Here is a 23,650-nt window from a genome sequence, read left to right as displayed (position 1 = left end):
CATTTCCGCCCACAGAACTGCCACTCACTGGATATTTTTTCTTTTTCGGACCATTCTTTGTAAACACTAGAGATGGTTGTGCGTGAAAATCCCAGTAGATCAGCAGTTTCTGAAATACTCATACCAGCCCTTCTGGCACCAACAACCATGCCACGTTCAAAGTCACTCAAATCACCTTTCTTCCCCATACTGATGCTCGGTTTGAACTGCAGGAGATTGTCTTAAACCATGTCTACATGCCTAAATGCACTGAGTTGCCGCCATGTGATTGGCTGATTAGAAATTAAGTGTTAACGAGCAGTTGGACAGGTGTATCTAATAAAGTGGCCGGTGAGTGTATATTACGTCTAAATTTCCCCTTGCCTGCATTTCAAATGTATGTCTAAATATGAATAAGTTGCCTTGCGAGACAAACTGGTATCTAATACCCAGTCATGCGCTGTTATAAAATATGCATTGGAATGGCTTTACTAATCTATTATTTTCCATTTTATTTGATTATGAATACATGTAACTAACAATTGGAAGAAGAGCATCTATCAGGTTCACACATTTACTCATGTAACAGCAACAGACCTCTGTCTTTTAACTCTTTGGCTGCCATTGACAGCAATAAACGTCCAATAAATTTTGACTGGAAAAGGCTGGCAATTAATATTCTACGCTGGCTCTCTCCAGATTGGCCGTCTATCGCCAGCAATGGTAGTGAATGAAATCTGTAAACTAAGTGCTCTCATAGTTTATTACTTCTATCCTTATTGTATGTACTCCAGTTTTTAGTTCAAACTATTGTCCATATGAGCGGATTAGATTGTATAGCTGTTTGTTTTTAATTGCTGTTATATCAACTCACACTTATTTCTAGCCTTGAATATGTGGCTGATGTATCCCGTGCAATCACCTCATCACTTTTTCCTTTATGACGATCATTATTTGTTTATTTCCTGCCCTGTCAGTGTCTATCGATTGTTTGTCTCAATTGTGTCTATTTATCTAAAGCATTTATTTTTTCATACTTTATTTGAAATGTTGTTTTTGTGCTTTGCTCAGTGCACATTAGTCAGTTTTTGCGGTGTTCATCAGCACCCACCCTGACGAAAACTCTTTGCGATTTGTATGTTTTCTGAAAACTACAATTTGTTCTGAACAATTTTGCTTGTTGCATACTAAGTGTACTTAAGTCATTTTGGGCAGGATTCCCTTATTTTATGAAACAAAGGAAAGAAATTCATCGGAAGTCAGTCTCAAGTCTTGAAGACTTTATGCATCTGCTTCCTGCTTGTATGACGAGCTAGAAAATTGAATCAATATGAATAGTAATATTGGGTTTAAAACTCAATGAGACTGTTTGTTAAGGTATTTGTGGGAACTTCCCTTTGTACATGTAGTTTCATTAAAATGAGTGCATGTTGTTTTTACGCAATTTTATAATGTTTATGCTTTTTGCCATATTAACAATCATTTTATAGTGCATTGTTGTGCATGAAGAAGTGGCTCGTTGCATTTTATTAAATGCAGTGTTCAAAAAGTTAAATGTTGTGGCTTTAACATATTCAATTGAACACCACTTTGGAAGGTATTAAAACGTTGTGGTTGTTTTTTTTTTCTAAGTTGTTTCTTTTCTTTTGTTCACATCTATGTACAGCTTTCTTTAAATTGTTTTACCTAAATTGATTGCAACCTTATTTCTACCTCACAGATGAAAATGTAACCTGGTGTATTAATTGAACTCCTGTAAGAACATTCCGGTCTCTGAGGCTGGCTTTGTCAAAGCCACATAATAAAAAAAAGTTATTCATCCAATTGGGCTTTTTGTGTAATTTTATAACAAGTGTTATTCGGTTTACAGATGCCTATGGCATTCACTTTGGGGTGGGGACTCCACTTTTTTTTTCTAGGAATGTTTATTTATTCATCATGGGAAAAATATTAGGACACCGTATGAAATATTCAGTTCTTTATTAAGAAATGTTCAAATATCAATGTCTGATCTTGTTTTTCTCTATCTCTGGAAAAGAAAGTGATTTAATTGCAGGTAAACAACAACATTTAACATTGTTTTACTCATTAAACCAAATATATCAACAAAAATGCGTATTCTTACTGAGGAAAAAGTTAGGACACCCTACCACCTAACAGCTAGTGTTACTACCTTTGGCTGAAATAACTTCAGTAAGACACTTTTTGTAGCCATCTACCAGTCTTTGTCATCGGTCTGTGAGCTGTGAGATGTTTGAGGTTTTTTTTGCATGTACACCCCGTTTCAAGTCACCCCACAGCATCTCATTAGGATTAAGATCTGGGCTTTGACTTGGCCATGATTCCATGACTCTCCATTTCTTCCTTTTCAGACAGTCCTTGGTGGGTTTACTGGTATGTTTTGGGTCATTTTCATGTTGCAGGGTCCAGTGCCGCTTCAGCTTTAATCTTTTCACAGCATCCTCAAGCACCCTCTGATATATGATAAATTTCATGGTGGATTCTATGATGGTGAGCGGGCCAGGTCCAGCTGTAGCAAAGCATCCCCAAACCATGACACTCCCACCTCCATGCTTCACAGTTGGTATGATGTTCTTTTGCTGGAATGCTCTATTGGGTTTACACCAAACATGCCCTCTGTTCTGGTGTCCAAATAATTCAATTTTAGGTTCATCTGTCCAAAGAACATTATTCCAGAAGTTCTGGTCTTTGTTTACATTCACTCTGGCAAACTTCAGTCTGACCTTCATGTTCCAAAATACCAGCAACAGTGTGTAAAAAGCTTGTGAAGAGTTACAGAAAACGTTTGCCCTCCTTTATTGCCAACAAAGGGTACATAACAAAGTATTGAGATGAAATTTTGGTATTGACCAAATACTTATTTTCCACTATGATTTGCAAATTAATTCTTTAAAAATCAAACAATGTGGTTTTCTGTTTTTTTCCCCCCCCGACATTCTGTCTCTCATGGTTGAGGTTTACCCATGTTGACAATTACAGGCCTTTAATATTTTCAAGTGGGGGAACTTTCTACATACTTATTTGCCCCACTGTACATATATATATATTTATACAGTATTTAGAAAACCGGGGAGAACACAGAAAACTGGAAAGGAATAATAATATTCGGAAAACAAAAAAAATTCTCAGAAAAACCGAGAATTTAATAGAAAATACTGTATATTGATAAAAATACAACACCTTCTCAAAATCACACCCTAGAGCTTTTTCCCCCTAAAGTGAAGAGTAGTTTTAGAGCTCCCTTAATCCACCTGTTTCCTTCTGGCTACCACAAAAAAACCCCCAATGCATTTCCTGTCATGTTGTTACATATAATGTCCAGTAGGCGGCATTAAAAGCAACAAACAGATTTTTGACGCCCAAATCTGAACAACCGTGCGATTCTCCGATTCAGTCTGGAGCACACAATAATAAGAACATGTCTCCTTCTTCACCTCGCCTCTTTTCAATGTACCGACGTCGAGGTTCGCTCGGCCTCTGGACGAGGACAATCTTCCAGGCAAGGGCTGAAGTGGCCAAACTGAAGACCATCGATGACTTGTCCGGACCCACTTTATCCAAAACTCTTTTCTGGTTGTTTGTCAAAGGCTACGCAGACAAGAGCCACTTGTTGCAGGTAAACACGACCACCGCTCGACTTTTCAGCCAGCAGGGGTGTCGTTCGGTCCAGCAATAAGAATTCGACAGGTTTATTTTAAAACTACCTCTATAATCATTAGAATTCCTTGTTGAAGGTCGCCGTACACACTTTGTGCCAAGATGGTACATGATTTTCAAATGTTGGTTGAAATACAGTATGACAGAATTGTTTCCAGAATGTTTCCATATTTATTGCATTTGATCTGAATTTTGAATTTAACTAAAAAAGGAATAATTTGCTGCAGGCGTCCGCATTTTACGACGGCGGAAGTCGGAACGCGTCGTAGTCTGGGTCATTCCAGAATTGGACAATTGTTGTTGGGCTTGAAAATTCTTGAAAAATTAGCCTTAAATTGACTGTCCTCCTCCCTCCATATTCATCATCAATAGGTAATACACTATGTAAAGCGTGAATAGCTCATTTTACAGATATTTGGTCATTTTTCTTGTACATGATTCATTTGATATTTACAATATTTTGGTTTAACAGGTTTGGAAGTCCGTACTAATGTTAGCTTTTTTTCAGCAGTATTTCTAGATATTATTGCTAACCAAGAGGACAAACTTATTTATGGCAGAAATCACTCAGGTGACTTGAAGTTCTGCTCTGAGACCCCCAATTTGGCCAAATTTCAAAATTGTCCTGTATGCATGTGTGATACATCATTGGAAAGCTTAAAATCTCAATTTTCTGGGGGAAGAAAATTTTTGATCAGGAGGGCATTAAAAAAAAAAAAAAAAAAAAAAAAAGCAAAACCCTAAGTGGAGGTGAGAGCATACTTAAAGACGCCATGACTTTAACGAGATATAATCACATACTTACCTCTTTTTGATCCAAAAACTCCATGTAGCATGTATCACCGAGTGTCAGGACACAGCTGTGTATGGCCACTGTCGGATTTTGGGGGATTTTATGGGTGAAACATGGTCATATAACAAGGGTCGCAATGCAGAAATCGCAGACATCAAGGAGTGGTCGAGATTTTCATGTACATGTATTTACCCTTTTAAACATTTTCTTTTTTTTTGTTCTATTTTTCTTTGTTTGGATAGATTATCATCTAAAATATTGGGGAAAATGCGACAGTAATGAAAAAAATTCAATAAAGTGATAGTTATGAGGTAGATATCCGTGGCTTATTTACAGACGCAAATTTTTTCATTGTGACGTAATTTGTTTAGAAGTTAAAATATGCGAGTGAATGATTTTGTTAAGTGGTTTTTTTTTTTCAACTAAATATTTGACATCAATTAATGATTCAAAGCTAAAAATGACAGACATTTTGAATAATAAATACGATTACTTACCTTCTTTTAATGGCTAGGTTGAAACAAAAGCAGTTGCACGACATCTGTAAACCGGGGTTTCCAGGGTAAAACGGACAAATTAAAAATAGTTCAGGGGCTTAATGCGCCATAACTGCTATGGCAGCGTATAGACATATTGTGCAATCAAACACAACAGTTCTTTTGGCTTGAAATACAGCAATTTATTTTAAAGAGGGGTGCAAGAGCAGAAACTGCTTTTTCAGCCTTGTCTGTGTTTTCAGCTTTATGTACTTTCAGAACGACATTTAAAAACAATACATTAATTTAAAAAAAAAACAACTCTTATTTTAATTCTGTGCTTTTAGGGTTGCATGACGTAAAGTGAGACATTCAATTAATGCTGTTTCATAAAAATATGAAAATTAGAGGAGAGTAGTGCTACAACAATGTATCGATTACCTCAAGTAATTTGATTAGTAAAAAGATGCACGATAATATCGGTCACCGATAATTATCGGCCGATAATGGCAATTATGACGTCACACAGATAACACAGATAAAACGAAATTCAACCGATAATGCAATCCGATAATTATATACTTGATTTACCCTCCAAATGTGCGCAATCAACAGTTTTGTCCAATTCTGCTAGTTTTAATGAGGTGTTTTTGCAGTGTAGTAATGTTAGGAATGGCTTACTTTTAAAGGCATTTTTGTGCAACTTGGGTGTTTACTCTCGAAGTAATTGTTGCCAAAAGCTTACCATTACACCATGTCATTGCCCTTGTTTAGATGTTGGAATTTACTACTTGTTCACATTTGATGTGGGAAAAAAAATGCACTAAATAACATTTTTGCACAGTAATATTTGATCTTTGTATACTTTAAAATTTTACATACATATTTGAATAGAATTTTCGGCGTGACATTATCGGGTGGAAGGGGCAGGAAATTATCGGTTATCGATATCAGTTGAAAAATGTATTATCGTGCATCACTAATTGTAATGATTTGTTTTGAAAGTGTTTGCATGTAGTTTTATTGATTTGGGTGGATACACTGCCCTCTAGTGGCAACAGTGAATATGACATAACTTATTTAACATGGCTGCTCCCTGTTAAGACCAACATAAGCTAAGTTTTTGTTTGAGCTAAGGTTTTTTTTTTTTCTTTTTTTTATGCATTCGTAATTTAGTGTATAAGTATATGTAGCCCTTTTGGGGGGGATATGTGTTTAAACCATTTGTTAAGAGCGTTGTAAAATAAAAATTTAAAAAGTTAATATTTTATCGCATTTAAGCTTACGGACTTCTCCTATGTAAGTTTGCCAATTGTTCTTTTATTGTACTTAGATCCCCATCCATTTATTTTTTTTATACCATTTGAGGCTCCGCTCAGGTATTTAATTTTTTTTTGTTATTCATTTGATTACTCGATTATTCAAACTAACTAGTTCATTGATTAATCGACTGCAAAAATAATCCATAGCTGCAGCTCTAGAAGAAAGGTTGTAAATTTGCTTTTGGAAAACTGAAGTCCAGTGTCTTCTCTGCTTTCTTCAATCAGGTTTGCATGCATGGTTTGGTCCACACGCTCATGATGATATTTTAAATATTTTGTTAACTAAACCAGCAGTGAAAACACAGCAATAACTGCGAAATTAAATTAAAATGATGTTTTAACCTGTCTTTTAGATTCAATTTTATTTAAATTTTATTATTGTTATTTTATTATTTTTATTTTTTTGTAATGTTAATATATCTCTGAAATTAGTGCTGCAACGGTTAATCGATTAACTCGAGTAATTCAATTAGAAAAAAGATTCGCATTAAATTTTGCCCCTACGAGTATTCGTTTAATTAAAGTGGTGTTGTAATGTTGTTGTTTTTGTGTGTGTTTTCATTTAGTTTTATTGATTAGGGTGGATACGCTGCCCTCTAATAGCGACAGTGAATACGACATAAGTCATTTCAAATGGCTGAATCCAGCTGCTCCCTGTTAAGACCAACATAAACTCAGTTTTTGTTTGAGCTAATGTTTTTTTAATGCATTCGTAATTTAGTTTATAAGTATGTAGCTGTTTTTTGTGGGAATATGTGTTAAATAACCATTTGTTAAGAGCACTGTTAAATAAAATAAAAACAATCGTGGTTAACCCTCCCAGTCTAATTGGACTGGAAAAATAAAAATGAATAAATACATCTTAAAAACCTGATCCTTTTGACCTGATTCTGATCCTCTGGAGATGTTTTACTGTGAAACATTAACATTTTTGAAGGCTGGGATGTATAATGTCCCCCAACTCTGGAATGACCCAAATAATAAAACAATTTAAGTGTGAATACTTAAAAATATAAAGCAGTGAGAAACTGTATAATGTTATTTAACTGAGACTTCTTTGTGGAGGAACTGGAGATGTCATTTGCGTTTGCATTTTTTTTCCCACCTGACATTTTTTTCCAGGGTCTTCAGAAGAATCTGTACGGGCCCATCTGGCGCTCCAAGTTTGGCCCGTTCGACCTGGTCAATGTGGCGAGTCCTGAGCTCATTGCCCAGGTGATCCATCAGGAAGGACGCTACCCTGTGCGGGCATTGTTGCCACATTGGAAGGAATACAGGGACATGAGAGGACAAGCCTATGGCTTGCATGTGGAGTGAGTCAACATAATTCTATGCTATTTACTAGTTACACAGCTTGTTATCGTTGAAACCAGTTTTCCTCTTGCTTATTGATAAAGTATGGAAAAATTCAGAATCTATTCTGGCAATATTCTCCATTTATTCACTGCCATTGACGGCGATAGACATCAAAACCGTTTTGACTGAGAGGGGCCAGCACTCCCATTCAAAAGGGGTTAGATCAGTGGTTCTTAACCTGGGTTCAATCGAACCCCAGGGGTTCAGTGAGTCATTCTAAGGCAGGGGTCATGAATTAAAAATCCTCTGGGTCCGAAATTAAAAAATACAAAAATCTCTGGTCCGGAAATATTTTTAATGCTTCTTTTTTTCCAAAAAATACAAACGTATTTTTACGTGGCCATGTTGATAATTACAACATTCAAAAATGTAAATAAAATGTAAAAGATACATAAAACTAAAAAAAAGTGCTTTAATTGAATCATTAAATAGCAACATAAGAGCATGTTCAAGACTTCTTTTTATTTTTTTAAATTGTGGATGCTGACGAGGGGATTTGCTTTATTTTTTGACAGATCTCTTCCTTTTGCTTTCCATCAACAAAGTTTCAGCAACTACACTCATACAATCTTTGACAATCGGTGCGTCACTGAAAGACTTTTTGTTTTGACCCAATATCCACGCTATTCTGAGGGAGAATTCATTTGCGCGTTGCTGTGCAGTGAATAAATGAACCATGAGCCTTGAGGTGCGATCATATTGAGCCCTTAATTCCGCTATTTTTTGTGAACAAATGGCAGAGTTCATAGGGAAACTTTGCCCAAAAAAAATAGCTGCGTGCTTTGTTTCATAGTGCATTTTCAAATTGCTGCTTTTTACAAGCGCGACCGTATCTGAATGAGTCTCAGATGAGGCATAGAGGTCTTGTGCTGCCGCCAGGTAAAATGCACAAAAATGTGTTGGTCCACTCCTCCTTAAACACACTGTTTTCTGCATCAATCTTGCGTAGTTTTGAGCACCCCATTTGCCGTACCTTTTCGCCTCTTCCTCCAACTTCATTCGGCTCAGTTTTTGGCTGTCACTCTGCCGAGTCTGGAAAGCGAGTGTGAGACATGCTGTTCTAAAAATAATTTTCAAATGCGTCTCTCCATTTGGGTGGCTCATGCGTTTCACCGCTAAGGGTTTTGTTTGTTGCCCGCCTCCACTCGTCAAACCCGCAGAAAAAAATGATTTTTGTTGTTGCAACGTGTATTAGTCCAGACAGCTTGAGATTCGGTCCAGACGGCTTGGGGGTCCGGAACCGGACCAAGGTCCGCAGTTCCGTGACCTCTGGTCTAAGGGGTTCGGTGAAGGTCCCTATAGACCTCACTCACCAACGTCACACAATGAAGTGTCGCTGTATCCGGCCGCCATATTGTCCGTCATTGTTTATCCGTATTCTCAATGGTTTCAATTTGTCGTGCAATTTATAGTGCAATTCATGGAAGCCCCGGTGCTTTCAGACGCTGTAAACTCATTGGATGCGTTGCATAAAAGGCGTTATGTGGAAAAGCTTCAGTCTATCCATTCGCCAGATCCATATTTGATGCCTAAATCGATATTTTTTGACCCGCTGTCTTCACCATCTCTGCCTGACATCTGCTACCCTGATATCTACAACTATCTTGTCCACAGAAACTCTGCCTATTCTCACGGAACTTTGAAAAACTTTAAGAGCAGCACTCTAAGCAACATTACCCCGTGTGACCCATTACTTCCAATTTTCTAAAATGGCGACAATCAATTAAAAAAAAAGTTGACTGCGATGGCCGACGCTTCAAGGATAGGTGGATATTGGACTGTTTTTTCAATAAAATACGCAGCAACTGTGTCTGCCTCATTTGCAAAGAGACAGTCGCTGTTTTCAAAGAGTTCGATGTGACGCGATATTACCCAACAAGACACGCTGACATGTACATTACAGGGAAGATACGCAGCGAGAAATTATAGCAACTTGAAGCTAGTTTAATTTCACAGCAGCAGTATTTCGCAAGAGCCTGAGTATTGAAAGAGAACGCCACAAAGGCGGGATTGTTGAAATTATGAATTTAAAAAAATAATAATAAAGCAAATGTGACACACAGAAGGGCTTGCTAAAATTTGTTTAAATATATTGTTCTATGTAAATCAGCCAAGGTAGCCCCCCACATTTTTACCACACCAAATCTGGCCCCCTTTGCAAAAACTTTGGACACCCCTGTTTAACTGATGATCCGGAGACGAGGCCAGCTTCTTTCATTTGGTACCAGCTAAATATTATTCAAAAAATAATGATGGCGGAAGAAATAAACATCTTGAATTTGAAACTGTATGTTGTCGGCGATTAGCCTCGCAATGATCTTAATTGTGGTTGTCAGCCCAAAATCCTCTAAATATATATTAAATGCATCTTCCCAGATATAAAATGACGACTACATAATCTGTGGTGATTGTTTGGTGCCCAGTTTTCTCATCGAATTGCAGCAGTCCATCTCGCTCTCCTCTCCGGGTCTCTCGGAATACGGTAGAACTTCAAGTCTCTCCGTCTATCTTCTCTGTTACTGCAACCAACCGCCACACACGCCTTCACCATTTTGATTATTAATGTTAACGAGCAGAAAAACATGCCATAACAGGAGGAATTTACGTAGCGGTAATGCGTAAACACGACGAGCTGACGGACAATATGGCGCGGAGGCGTGTTTGTGACGTCATGTGAGTGGGGTCTATTGGGCCCTATTTTTGGACGCCGACTAAATCTAGGCAAAGACCAGGTTTTAGGCTGGTTAGTCCACAATATACAGGCTTTATTCTAATTCTTTCAACTGCTAGTCGTCAAGAAACTGGTTTGCTCAGTGGAAGGTTGACTCTCACTTGGTATGAGGATGTACACAGGGGCGCTGGAAGTCACTCACTGCAGGGGGTGCTGAGGATCTTTCTTAGTTTTTCCCATCCGAAAACACCCGTTTTGGTCCAAATTTGGCATGCCTGCAAGTTTTCTCAATGCACAGTGGCAGTACACACGCATGCTGGATAGTTTACGTACTACTACTACTAGGCTACTATAAAGACAGCGTTCTGTTTCACTTACAGTGTGTGTTGGAGTTTTTGTAGTGGAAATGAAAGCGACCGTGTATTATAATGCAATTCCCCACAGCTAGACGGTGCGATGACACAGAAACACATTTAAAAACAAAAAGCACTCTTTTTCTCCCCAACACCAGGGGGTGCTGCAGCACCCTCAGCACCCCACTTCCAGCGGCACTGGATGTTCAATAGAGCTCCGGGTAACGTGCACTGCGTTTGCATGAATACAAAAAAAACACCTGCTGTACGATAGAATTGGTTGATAAATCTGGATTGCTAATTTAGGCCTGAACGATATTGGAAAAGAACTATTGCTGCGATTTTTTGGGGGTTTGCGATATTAAAAAAATATGTATATATATTTTTTAAAGAAATTTTCACTAGATGACATGAATAGCTGTTTGGAAAGACTATGGATGACTCACCATGACCACAGTGTACAGTGATCCCTCGTTTTTCGCGGTTAATGGGGACCAGAACCCGCCGCAATAAGTGAAAAACCGCGAAGTCGCGCACCTTGCCTCCCAAATTTTATATATTAATTTTTTTAATTTATTTTTTATATTTATTTATATATATATATATATTAGGGCTGTCAAAATTATCGCCTTAACGGGCGTTAATTAATTTTTTAAATTAATCACGTTAAAATATTTGACGCAATTAACGCACATGCCCGCTCAGACAGATTTAAATGACAGTACAGTGAAATGCTCACTTGTGTTTTATGGAGTTTTGCCGCCCTCTGCTGGCGCTTGGGTGCGACTGATTTTATAGGCTTCAGCACCCATGAGCATTGTGTAAGTAAGTATTGACATCAACAATGGCGGGCTACTAGTTTATTTTTTGATTGAAAATTTTACAAATTTTATTAAAACAAAAACATTAAGAGGGGTATTAATATAAAATTTCTATAACTTGTACGAACATTTTTCTTTTAAGAACTACAAGTCTTTCTATCCATGGATCACTTTAACAGAATGTTAATAATGTTAATGCCATCTTGTTGATTTATTCTTATAATAAACAAATACAGTCCTTATGTAACTTATGTTGAATGTATATATCCATCTTGTGTCTTATCTTTCCATTCCAACAATAATTTACAGAGAAATATGGCATATTATATAGATGGTTTGAATTGCGATTAGTTGCGATTAATTACGATTAATTAATTTTTAAGCTGTAATTAACTCGATTTAAAATTTTAATCGTTTGACAGCCCATTGATATATATATATATATATATATATATATATATATATATACTAATAAATGGTTTTAAGCACTTCAAATGTAATAATTATGATCAGTTTTAAACATAACTGTCCAACCAAATCATTTTTGAACAAGAATAAAGTACTGTAGTAGAAAAATGCTTGGCTTTATTAAATACTTCTGTTAATCTACCTTAACTGTGACATGTAAAAATTGCAAACTCATTCATTCCAAAGCGGCTTCCTTGCAGAAACTGTTTAACAAGTTAAATGATGATTGACACTAGCTGCACTGTGATGTCCGCTTCTTTGGCAAGATCAAAGACAACCAGCATCGTTAACTTTAATAAGCAAGTGCTGCAGTGACTGTGAGGTTCAAAGAGCTGGGAGAGGGAGGGTGTGAGGCTGTGCTCAGAGTAGAAAGGAAGGCGTATGTGGATTTAAAAAAAAATCAAAACTATCGCACATCCTTGCGATGGGACTATTGCGCACGCGCACATCGTGATGGCGATGTTTAAACGATATATCGTTCAGGCTTAATTGCTATCTCTTTATAGCAAAGGGCAAGAGTGGTACCGGATCCGCAGCGCTCTGAACCCAAAGATGCTGAAGCTCCAGGAAGTGTCTGCCTACGCTCCCGTCATCCACCAGGTGGTGGAGGATCTCCTGCAACGCATCGAGTTCCTCCGCCGTCGTAGCCCAGACAAAGCTACCGTTTCCGACGTGGCTGCCGAGCTCTACAAATTTGGCTTTGAAGGTGAGACCGGCTGAAGTCACGTTGGCCAGCGGTGGGGATGAGGTGCTATTGAAGCTATTCCTGAACGCCATCATGCAGGTATTTCTTCCATTCTGTTCGAGACCAGGCTGGGCTGCTTACAGGAGGACATCCCTAAAGAAACGGAGCGCTTTATCGCTGCCGTCAACGACATGCTGACAGTGTCTGAGATTGTTATTATATTCCCACGCTGGACCCGCCGCATCCTTCCTTTCTGGAAGCGCTTTGTTCGGGCCTGGGATGACCTTTATGACACAGGTTGGTTCGAATGGTGTTCCTCAAATATACTGGACTGGACAGGGTTCAGGAAAGGCTTGAGCCTCTAAGAGCGCACAGTTGTACATAACTCACTCTGAGAAATTCTTGTCAAGGTGATTATTTCGTATTTTAGTTGAAGGCAGTCACAATGTCTTTTGATGCCACAGCGCAGATGCTCATTGACAAGAGATTGGTTGACATCCAAACCCGGACGGAGCGAGGTGAGGTGACGGAGGGCTTATACCTGACCTACCTGCTGTCATCTGACAAGCTAACCCAGTCAGAGATCTACATAAGCGTAACAGAGCTGCTGCTGGGTGGAGTCGACACGGTGAGGATGGAAATTCTAAGGCTTTTTAGGCTACAGTGGGGCAAATAAGTATTTAGTAAACCACTAATTGTGCAAGTTCTCCCACTTGAAAATATTAGATGGGTAAACCTCAACCATGAGAGACAAAATGTGGAAAAAAAACAGAAAATCTCATTGTTTGATTTTTTAAAGGATTTATTTGCAAATCATGTTGGAAAATAAGTATTTGGTCAGTACCAAAAGTTCATCTCAATACTTTGTTACAGTGGGGCAAATAAGTATTTAGTCAGCCACTAATTGTGCAAGTTCTCCCACTTGAAAATATTAGAGAGGACTGTAATTGTCAACATGGTTAAACCTCAACCATGAGAGACAGAATGTGGAAAAAAAAACAGAAAATCACATTGTTTGATTTTTAAATAATTTATTTGCAAATCATGGTGGAAAATAAGTATTTGATCAATACCAAAAGTTCATCTCAATACTTTGTTATGTACCCTTTGTTGGCAATAACGGAGGCCAAACGTTTTCTGTAACTCTTCACAAGCTTTTCACACACTGTTGCTGGTATTTTGACCCATTCCTCCATGCAGATCTCCTCTAGAGCAGTGATGTTTTGGGGCTGTCGTTGGGGAGACAGCCCCAAAATTAATATAAAATTTAAAAGTATAATTAAAAACTTTTATGTATATATATTTTCATTAATGTTTTTTAAGCACTTCAAATGTAATAATTATATGAGTTTAAAACATGTTACTGTCCCCCTGAATTATTCTAAAGCAAGAATAAAGTAGAAAAATGCTTGGCTTTATTAAATGCTTCATTGAGTGAGTCCACTTAAATCCGCTCAAGCCGCTCACTTACACACAGTGAGTTGCCACAGCAACTGTTTAACAAGTTATACGACGATTGACGCATGCGGCGCTTTGAAGCTCGAGTCTCTGGCAAGACCAAACCCTAACATCTGTCAATCATCGTTAAACTTTAAAACGCAACTCCAGTGCACTGCCTGATCAACAAAGAGCAGGGAGGGGGAGGGAAAGTGAAACTACACGATTGGCTCGGGACAGCTCATCTGTATTTATTTATTTATTTTTATTTTTAATTGAAAAAAATCTGCGATGGACTGAGGACGCGACGTTTTAAGCGCGAAGTAGCAAGGAATCACTGTACTGGGTGAATTCTTTTTTTCCATTATTTTTAACAGTCCGAAGATATATGTATTGGATTAGCATTGGCTAAACATCATTAAAAAATTGGATCAGAAGTTTTTTTTGCAAACTCGACCTGGGCTAATTCGTATGTGGATATCAATCGGGTAGCTCAGGGGTTTTCAACCCAGTCCTCAAGGCACACTGTGGGTCCTGGTTTTTGTTCCAGCCGATCCAGCAGAGACAGTTGAACCAATGAGGCTTCTGCTAAAACAAGCCACACCTGACTGCAATCAACTGATTGCACTTGTAAAACACCAGATTGGGGAAAAAGTGTTGTCATCTTGTTTGGTAAGAATGAAATCCTGCACCCACAGTGTGCCTTAGTGGAATAGGTTGGGAACCCCTGCGGTAGCTAAACGACGTCACTGCAGTACGAACACGATCATTATGCATCTAACCTGTACGTTGACAGGTGTAAATTGTCACTGGTGTTCCACAAAACAAATGACAGGTGCTAAAAAGCAATGGAGGACCAAGTCGTCATTTTTTTTATTTTTTATTTTTTTGCAATGTGAACGCCTACACAAAAACACCATAAATAATAAAAATTGAAGATACCGTTAGGGTGGAAGCCTCACTTAAGCTAGTCAACTGGTTCCCGTGTTACAGGGATATGACAAGCATTGCCGGAAAAGCAATTAAACTCATAAGTGAAGAAGGTGTCATTATTGTTCCCAAAAGCTATATTGTCATTGAAACCTAACAATCCACAGTCCAATGCCGAATTTAGTGACCAGATTTGGCCTGCGTCAATTAGCCGTTGCGGTCCAAGTATACCCGTGAGGTCAGTCATCTGATTAAAACATTCCTTTCACAATCCACGGCTGTGTGTACTTTGGCGTGACGGTGAATGTCTCTCCTCTAACGCAAAGTGAATTTAGGAGGTCTGGAATGTAGAAATACTGGAATCAAGCCCCATTTTGTCAGCCGATATACTGTACATATGCCTCCAAATCAAAGTTTATAGCAGGCTGGGACTTGCTTGTCTTGCTGGAACAAAGACAACATTTCTAGGGTCGTGTGCAATCCCAGAATCGTCTCCTACTGTTTTGTTTAGACCTCCAACACGCTGTCATGGGCGTTGTACCACTTGGCGAGAGACCCGCGGGCTCAGGATCGACTGCATAGTGAGGTGAATGCCGTGTGTGCCCACAAACGTCAGCCTAGCATGGAAGACCTTAAAGGAATGCCCTACTTGAAGGCCGTCATTAAAGAAACATTACGGTGTGCCGACTCATTTCCATCTATTAGAAGCTTTATTTTTCCGCTCTCTTATGAGAACTGACTCCAGCTGTCTTTTTCTTGCAGCTTGTATCCTGTTGTTCCTGGCAACGGGCGTTTTGTTACGGAAAATGAGGTGATCGTGGACAACTACTGGTTCCCAAAAAAGGTGCAGACACAATGGATCTGGGTCTAATTGGGCTTTCTTCCTTAGAAGGAGTGTTTCCTGTACTCCGCAACCATGTGCTTGCTCGTGCAAGCAATTGTACCTTGAGTGACCAGACTAACAAGTTTGACTCGCTCTTACAAATTTCAAATATGAGACGAATACAGTGGACCCCTCAAGTTTACCAATTCACAGATTTTTAGTTTTCAATTCTATAATTTTCCTTGGGGGGGGATTTTTCCCCATCCATCTTCTTCATATGCATTTTGATATTTTCCTTATTAAAACTAAGGTTACAGGGTGGCAGTTACATTTTTTTTTTTCATACACGCTATTAGTGCTGCAACAGTTAATTGATTAATTTGAGTAATTCAATTAGAAAAAAGCTTCGAATCAAAATTTTGCTGCTTCAAGGATTCGTTTTGATTGGACTGGCGTTGTAATGATTTGGTTGGAAAGTATTGCCTTTAGTCTTATTGATTTGGGTGTATACACTGTCCTCTAGTGGCAACATTGAATATGACATAACTCGTCCAGCATGGCTGAATCCAGCTGCTCCCTGTTAAAAGCAACATTAGGTAAGTTTTTGTTTGCACTAATATGTTTGTTTATATAATTTAATTTAGAGGTACAGTATATTTAGCAGTTTTTTGTGGGAATACGTGTTTGGACGATTTGTTAAGAGCATTGTTAAAAAAAAAAAAAAAGTTGCATTTTATAGCATTTAAGCGTTTTGCTTTTTTTTATGTTGTACTTATATTAGGGTGGCCAAATATCCTAGTTTGCCCGGACATGTCCACTTTTTACATCATGTCCGGAGTGTCCGGCGGCGTTTTACTGTATTGGACCGAATATAAGATGGTGTTTTTTGCATTTAAAATAAGACTGAAAAAGAGGGGGTCGTCTTATATTTGCGGTCTAGGCATTATACCCATTCACAACGCTAGATGGCGCCAGATATCATTGAAGCAATGTTCTGTCATGACAGCTCTCAGCTACTCTCCCCATTCACGACGCTAGATGGCGCCAGATATCATTGAAGCGATGTTCTGTCATGACAGATCTCAGCTACTCTCAAGTTTAACAAGTTTGCATTGTTTTATTGCAATATTTTTCCTTATTCAGATTTGTTTCAAGACTACAGTTACAGTTAGACTTCACTCTGATGGTTAATGGAGTTATTGCAATTTTGTTGTTTTATCAGAATAGATTGGTTTATTTACATTTCACAAACCAGAAGCCATTCATTTACGAATGTGATTGCACTTTAGTTTACATATTTAAATGTTCAGATATTAAGATTTGAATGAGGCAAAATAACATGCTTTTTCTCTCAAATATATTGATATAATCATTTGTTTCGGATGTACTGTAATTATTTTCTGTACAAAAATTAATTTGGTGTTCAAAAAGTCGTTTTTCAAACTTGAGTCTTGAAAAAGAGGGAGTCGTCTTATAATCAGGGCCATCTTATTTTCGGGCCAATACGGTATAAATTCATGAAAATGTCCATTTTTTTAACTGACAATTTGCACAGAATACTACGTTACTGTGCTGTGTGTGACGTGCTCCCAAAGGGCCTGCCCAGTTGTTAAGACTTGTGTTCAATATTTATATAATCAAATGCTCATGTACCTAAAAGTGATATTAAGTTGAAAATACCTTTATTCTACTTTGGATTAGACATGTGCCGGTTACTGGTTTCAAGGTTTACTGTGGTATGAAAACGTCACGGTTTCAAAACCACTAAAATTTTCCGTCATACCGTAGAAAATGTTAGCCTAGTCTTATTTGCGAGAGCAACTTCGTCAAGGTTGTAAATCTCATGGCCACTGGGAAACAAGCTTGAATGAAGGCAAAAAGAAGAGCGTCAAAGATCGCTGATTGCCACAGATGATCTTGCCCTAACCAAAAATGCACGTTCGCTGGAAAAGGGCAGGTGTCACTCCCAATATTTTTATAGATGAAACCGTGACACAACAATATTTATATTTTAACTTAATAACTTTGTCTTTTTAACACAAAGGCATGACATGTAGACTGGAGTTGACACAATGGCTGAAAATGGCAAAACTTTACTTGAGCTTTTTGCCCCCTCCCCCCAAAAAAAGTCATGGAGTAAATATTTTTTAACTTAGAAGCAGAGGTTGCGCTAGACATTTTCGTTGTCTGTCATTTTGACTGACAGGGTCATAAAAATCCGGTCATAGTCTATTTTTACCCGTCACTTAAATTTTTAAAATGATAATGATGACATATTCAATAGTATTTAGTTTTCATTCATTTTTAATTAATATTGTAACGCTTGCTTGGCGGCGAAAAATTCGACACGGAAGTCGTGGTATTTTTCTCCCTTTTTACTCTGCTTACCGCCAACAACTCCGCCCCCCAAAAAAAGAAGAAAAAAAAAAAAAAAAAGATATAGATAACGATATAGACCCCATTCACCAACGTCACACAATTATCTTAATTGTGGTTGTCAGCCCAAAATCTTCTAAATATATATTAAATGCATCTTACCAGATATAAAATGACTACTACATAGTCTGTGGCGATCGTTTGCTGACACAGATTTCTTGTCGAATTACAGCAGTCCATCTCGCTCTCATCTTCGGGTCTCTCAGAATACGGTAGAGCTTCAAGTCTCTTCGTCTATCTTCTCTGTTACAGCAACCAACCGCCACACACGCCTTCACCATTTTGATTATTAATATTAACGAGCAGAAAAACACGCCGTAATAGGAGGCATGTACGTAGCGGTAATGTGTAAACATAATGAGCTGACACACAATATGGCGGCTCCAGTCAGGGGGGCGGAGTTGTGACGTCATGTGATTGGGGTCTATACACAGGCGGCAATCTTGTCCATCAATTGGATGACGCGCTGGCACACCGGGTGCACCAATAAGAACCTCGCATTGATGGGTCAATCACGGTGCCACCGCCAGACCCCGGTGACGCTACAATATTCTGACAGAAGAGCCAACGACGTCATGCATTAAGAGAGGCAATAGCTAATTAATATGCTAACTCGCCACCCTGTGGTCTGGGGTGTGAATTGCAACCTGTCAAAATGACGGACGGACTTCAGTTTTTTTCCGTCACCGTTTTAAAAAACCGGTCAACGACGGAAAATATCCGGTTAACGCGACCCCTGCTTAGAAGTGTTTTTTAAAAATTTTTTATAGCAATTATTTTTGTTCTTGCTCAAATCTTGAGCGAACGCAGCTGTGCCTGTGGATAGTCTATAAGTTCTATTCATTTTAATTTTATTTAGAATATGTTATTTATTTATTTTAACATTGTATTCATGTAACAATTTGCAAATATGTTCGGGGAAAAAAAAAAATCCCAGATTTTTTTTAACCCATACATCTCAAAATGACACATTTTGGAGCTATAATTACAATACCGTGATACCGTAAAACCGCGGTATTTTTGCCCAAGGTTATCGTACCGTCAAAATCTCATACCGGCACACGCCTACTTTGGATACAAATTCGCGCTTGCGTACGCAGTCACAGCCTGGCTTTATCAGGGTGTCAACTAACAATTCTCATTCACAAACAAATCTTCGTGAGTCCTGAGGACAGGAGCTCACAGGCTGTCGGTATGTACACTTGCTAAACTTACCTTTAGGCTACTGTTGACTTCTGTCGGAGCTTTGTACTGGTGTGATCTGTAAAATCACGTTTGGTATCGCATCGCCACGCTGCCGATGATAGTAAACTTTTATAGCAATGTTTGATTTTTGCCTGAGCTACCGGTGCTAGCTGACAGTGAGGTAAGTTGCGCTAGGCATTATGGGATATGTAGTTTTGAACTGCTGCGTTTGGAAACATGCTGGTTGAGTTGTTTGTCAGTTTATTTTGGTTATTCTTTGCGTGCAATCTAGAACACTGAATGAGAATAATAATTGAGTGCGAATAACAATTTGTCAACGACAAATGTAGTGATAGTCTTGAGGCTACGGTTTAATTTCCATTATTTCACTGGAAAGAGAAAGCTGGATTTTCTATAGAAGTATTATTTAGAACATTGATTCAGGTTATTTATTTTTACAGTAAAAATTGAAAAGACAGCTTATTTTGTTCAAGGATTGTCCAACACAGAAGACGCTTTAAAAAAAAAAATCACTATTTAATTCCAGTGTTTTGTTGTTGTTGTTTTGCGTTATTAATTTAGGAATAACAAAGTCTCTTAGGTAAACTCTTCAAATTTGAATTAGTGTTTTCGGTTATATAGCCATTTTTTTTTTTTTAATTATATTAAACTGAATTTTTCTATCCAGACGGAGGAGGCACGCTTTAAATATATTTAGGTAATAAGGCATCTTTGAGTGAACTTCAAATAAAATTTACTGTAATCTTCGCACTATAAGGCGCACCTGACTAAAAGCCGCCACCCACCAAATTTCAGGCAAAACGGCATTTGTTACTAGATAAGCCAAACTGGACTATAAACGCAGCTGTCCTCACTGTTTTTTGGGATATTTACACAAAAAGAAAATCAACCTTTTTTTGCCAGCGGCATCATAAGACTGTCAGAAGACCAAATGAACCACCGTGAAGCTTTAAACCAATTGGCTGCAAAGCTTCATTGCTTAATTTGGCCATCACTGTTCTCTTGGGGGAGACAGTCAACCTCTGCTGCCACCTACTGTCAACACTTGTCGTCCAACATGCCTCCTAGCATGCATTGCAGCGCTACAGATGTAAATAACAATCTAAATTCATGTTCTGCGACAATTATTTCTTCAGTTACTGTTCCAGTTGTTTCATTAGTTTCTAGTTAAAGTATTTGGTAACACTTTATTTGACGGTGGCACCATAAGACTGTCATAAGACCATCATAATTATGACATGACACTGCTGTGAGCATTAATGGATGGATCTGGCAAATTATCTCCATCTTGAATGGATGTGAATGATCAGAGCTGGACATAAATGGAGTTAGTGACATAATTTGTCGGATGACACTTAATGATATCTGTCATAAGCCTTTATTAATGCCCATGATAATGTCATGTCATAATTATGACGGTCTTATGGCAGTCTTATGACGCCGATGTCAAAGGAATTGTTACCCATTAACCCAAATAAATCAATAACTAAGCCACACTGGAGTAAAAGATGCATGCAGGATTCAAAATGAGGGGAAAAAGTAGCGGCTTATCGTCCAAAAGTTACGATAAGTATCTCGAGGCAAGGCTGGGTGTTCATTTTTTTGGAAATCAGAATATGGTCACCCTGACTTAAATTTTAATTTAGTATTAAATGTATTTATTTCTCTTGTGAAATGAAAGTGCAGTACTGAATTTTTTGAAGAAAAACTGGAGAATTTTATTTTGTATGGGCATTTAATGCTCTTTGAAAGTGCAATCTTGGCAAGCCAAAATAAATAGGCCTGCAAGCATATATAAACAATTTCTTTCGTTTTACATCTCCTAAAATTTATTCTGCAAAGCATTACAAGGCATTTGTAATCCGATTGCTCAATTGTTCAAAATAACTAATCGATAGATTAATCAATTACCTGAATAATGGATAGCTGCTGCGCTACGCGCCATAGACGATCAAGAAATGTTAGATGGTTTTAAGTGCTGCTTTCAGAGATGAAGGAAACACACATAGGCGGAGTTTGACTTTTGGGGCAGGGGGCGCACAACATGTTGATGACCCCAAAACACAGTGTCAGCAATAAAAAAAAAATTTACAAAAAAATTTATAGTAATATGTTGAAAATGAGATGGGTTTTTTTTGTTTCCCATCATTCTTTCGGGGAATTTTAAATCAGGCTGCTTAGGACAGCTATACTTTTCGCCAAGATTGTCATCCATTGAATATTGTCCGCCCACCGGTGTCGTGCCAATGTAGTTACCCCAGTCAAAAATTGTATCCCCTGCGCGGAGCCATATTTAGGTAGATTTGTATCTTCATTATTCGATCAAAATAAGGGTGCTTAAATCAAAATGTAAATTTTCAGTTAAAAAAAAGTCACTTCAATAAAAAAAATGTTTGAATGCAAAAATAAATTTGAAACTCAAAATAATGCATTTGAAAGCTATTTTTATATCATTTGATTTTTTTTAATTTTTTTTTTTATTGAAGTGATTTTTTTTTGTTTGAAACAACTTTTTTGATTGAAGTAATGTTGTTTTGCGTTTGGGTCACATTTTGGCTAGGACATTTGTGTATTTATTATTCAATCAAAAAATAAGTTGCTTCAAACAAAAATATATATATATATTCAAAAGAAAAATCACTTCAATCAAAATAAGAGAAATTTCAATCATAGAAAAAAAGTTTTTTAATGCGAAAAAATATTTGAGACTCAAATATTTGTATTTGAACACTTAATTTTTGATTTAAAAAAGTTGAATTTTAGCAATCCCTTTTGTGTTTGGGCCATATTTTGGGTAGGACATTTGTGTCTCAATCATTCAATCCCCAAAAAAGTCACTTCAATCAAAAAAAAAAAAAAAAAAAACTCAAACAAAGAAAAAAATCATTTGGAAAAATAAAATTGCCCTCCCCTATTTTTTAAAAAATAATATGCAAAGCAAATGATCGTCTAAGGTGCTAGTCACATGATCTGTTCGAAAAATAATTTTGACCCATTATGAAAATATATTTTTTTGTTCATTTCCTTCATTTTTATTGTTTGTTTTATTGCGTTACAACTTTTATATATATATATATATATATATATATATATATGAAAGTCAATTACATGCAATGACACTTTTCGACCACCAGGGGGCCTGGCCCCCCCTTACACTCCGTTTATGATGAAACACCTATGTCATGTGCTTCTAGACTCAGTTCCATTTGTGCCACTACGCCGTCAGTCGAGACCCGGCTCAATTCCCCCATGCTGACGCATTTGTGCCCGAGCGATGGCTTCGTGGTGACAGAGTGACACCAGGCTCTTTTCAGCACCATCCGTACAGCTTCATCCCCTTCGGCGTGGGTGTGCGAGCCTGTGTGGGGAAGAGAGTGGCCGAGATGGAGATGTACTTTGCACTGTGCAGGGTAAGTGACACTGTATGACAGCACGTCTTGTGACCGCAGTAAGAATGTTGACTTGTGGTCGGCAGCTGGTGCAGCACTACGAGGTCCGTCCGGGAGACGACAGCACCCCCGTCGAGGCCAAAACGCGGACGCTGCTCATCCCCGCAAAGCCCATCAGCCTTCATTTTCTGCACCGAGCATGAGACGAAGCATCAATTGCGCAAAATTTGATACATGGTGCATAGAGATGATCACGCTTGATACTAAGATACTTTATCTACAAAATGATTTCATTCAAGTTGCCTATAACTTTGTGATTTCCGTTTAGGTTTATTTATTGCATACTCTGTTAATTTTCTCTACTACTCTACTAATTCTAACCCAAACAATTTTATGTTGTGTTTGTTAGACTTTGGCAAATAGACGCTAGACGACACTAAAAGTGATAGATTTTGATTTTATATTTTGTTGGTTGATTCTTTTCACTTTGTTGTTGACTACAGGATAAAAACATAACATTCATTCATTCATTTTGTGAGCTGCTTTTCCTCACGAGGGTCACGGGGGTGCTGGAGCCAATTCCAGCTAACTATGGGCAGTAGGCAGGGTACACCCTGAATCTGTTGCCAGCCAATCACAGGGCACAAGGAGACGAACAACCATTCACGCACACACTCATACGCATGCAAACTTTACACATGAAGGCCGAAGCCTGGGATTGAACCCTTGAGCTCAACTGTGAGGCGGATGTGCTAACCACTCTGCGACCGTGCCACCAAAAACATGAAAATTTGACAAAATGTGGAGTAGAAATTACACGTTTTCAA

At 38.1% G+C, this 23,650-nt stretch overlaps 1 protein-coding gene across 1 annotated transcript; it reads left to right on the top strand.

Annotated features, from left to right (window-relative positions):
- The first annotated feature begins 1,925 nt into the window (after positions 1-1,925).
- LOC130930930 (sterol 26-hydroxylase, mitochondrial) lies at positions 1,926-23,345 on the top strand. Its single transcript, XM_057859276.1, has 9 exons — positions 1,926-3,616; positions 7,371-7,561; positions 12,424-12,623; positions 12,702-12,899; positions 13,067-13,230; positions 15,481-15,647; positions 15,732-15,813; positions 22,629-22,844; positions 22,910-23,345. Exons 1-9 carry the CDS (start codon positions 3,419-3,421, stop codon positions 23,024-23,026), a joined length of 1,533 nt encoding a protein of 510 aa, XP_057715259.1. The 5' UTR covers positions 1,926-3,418; the 3' UTR covers positions 23,027-23,345.
- The last annotated feature ends 305 nt before the right edge of the window (positions 23,346-23,650 follow it).

This window comes from Corythoichthys intestinalis, chromosome 2 (genome assembly GCF_030265065.1).
Source record: "Corythoichthys intestinalis isolate RoL2023-P3 chromosome 2, ASM3026506v1, whole genome shotgun sequence".
Classification (NCBI taxonomy): domain Eukaryota; kingdom Metazoa; phylum Chordata; class Actinopteri; order Syngnathiformes; family Syngnathidae; genus Corythoichthys; species Corythoichthys intestinalis.
This window is presented reverse-complemented; position numbering and strand designations above follow the sequence as displayed.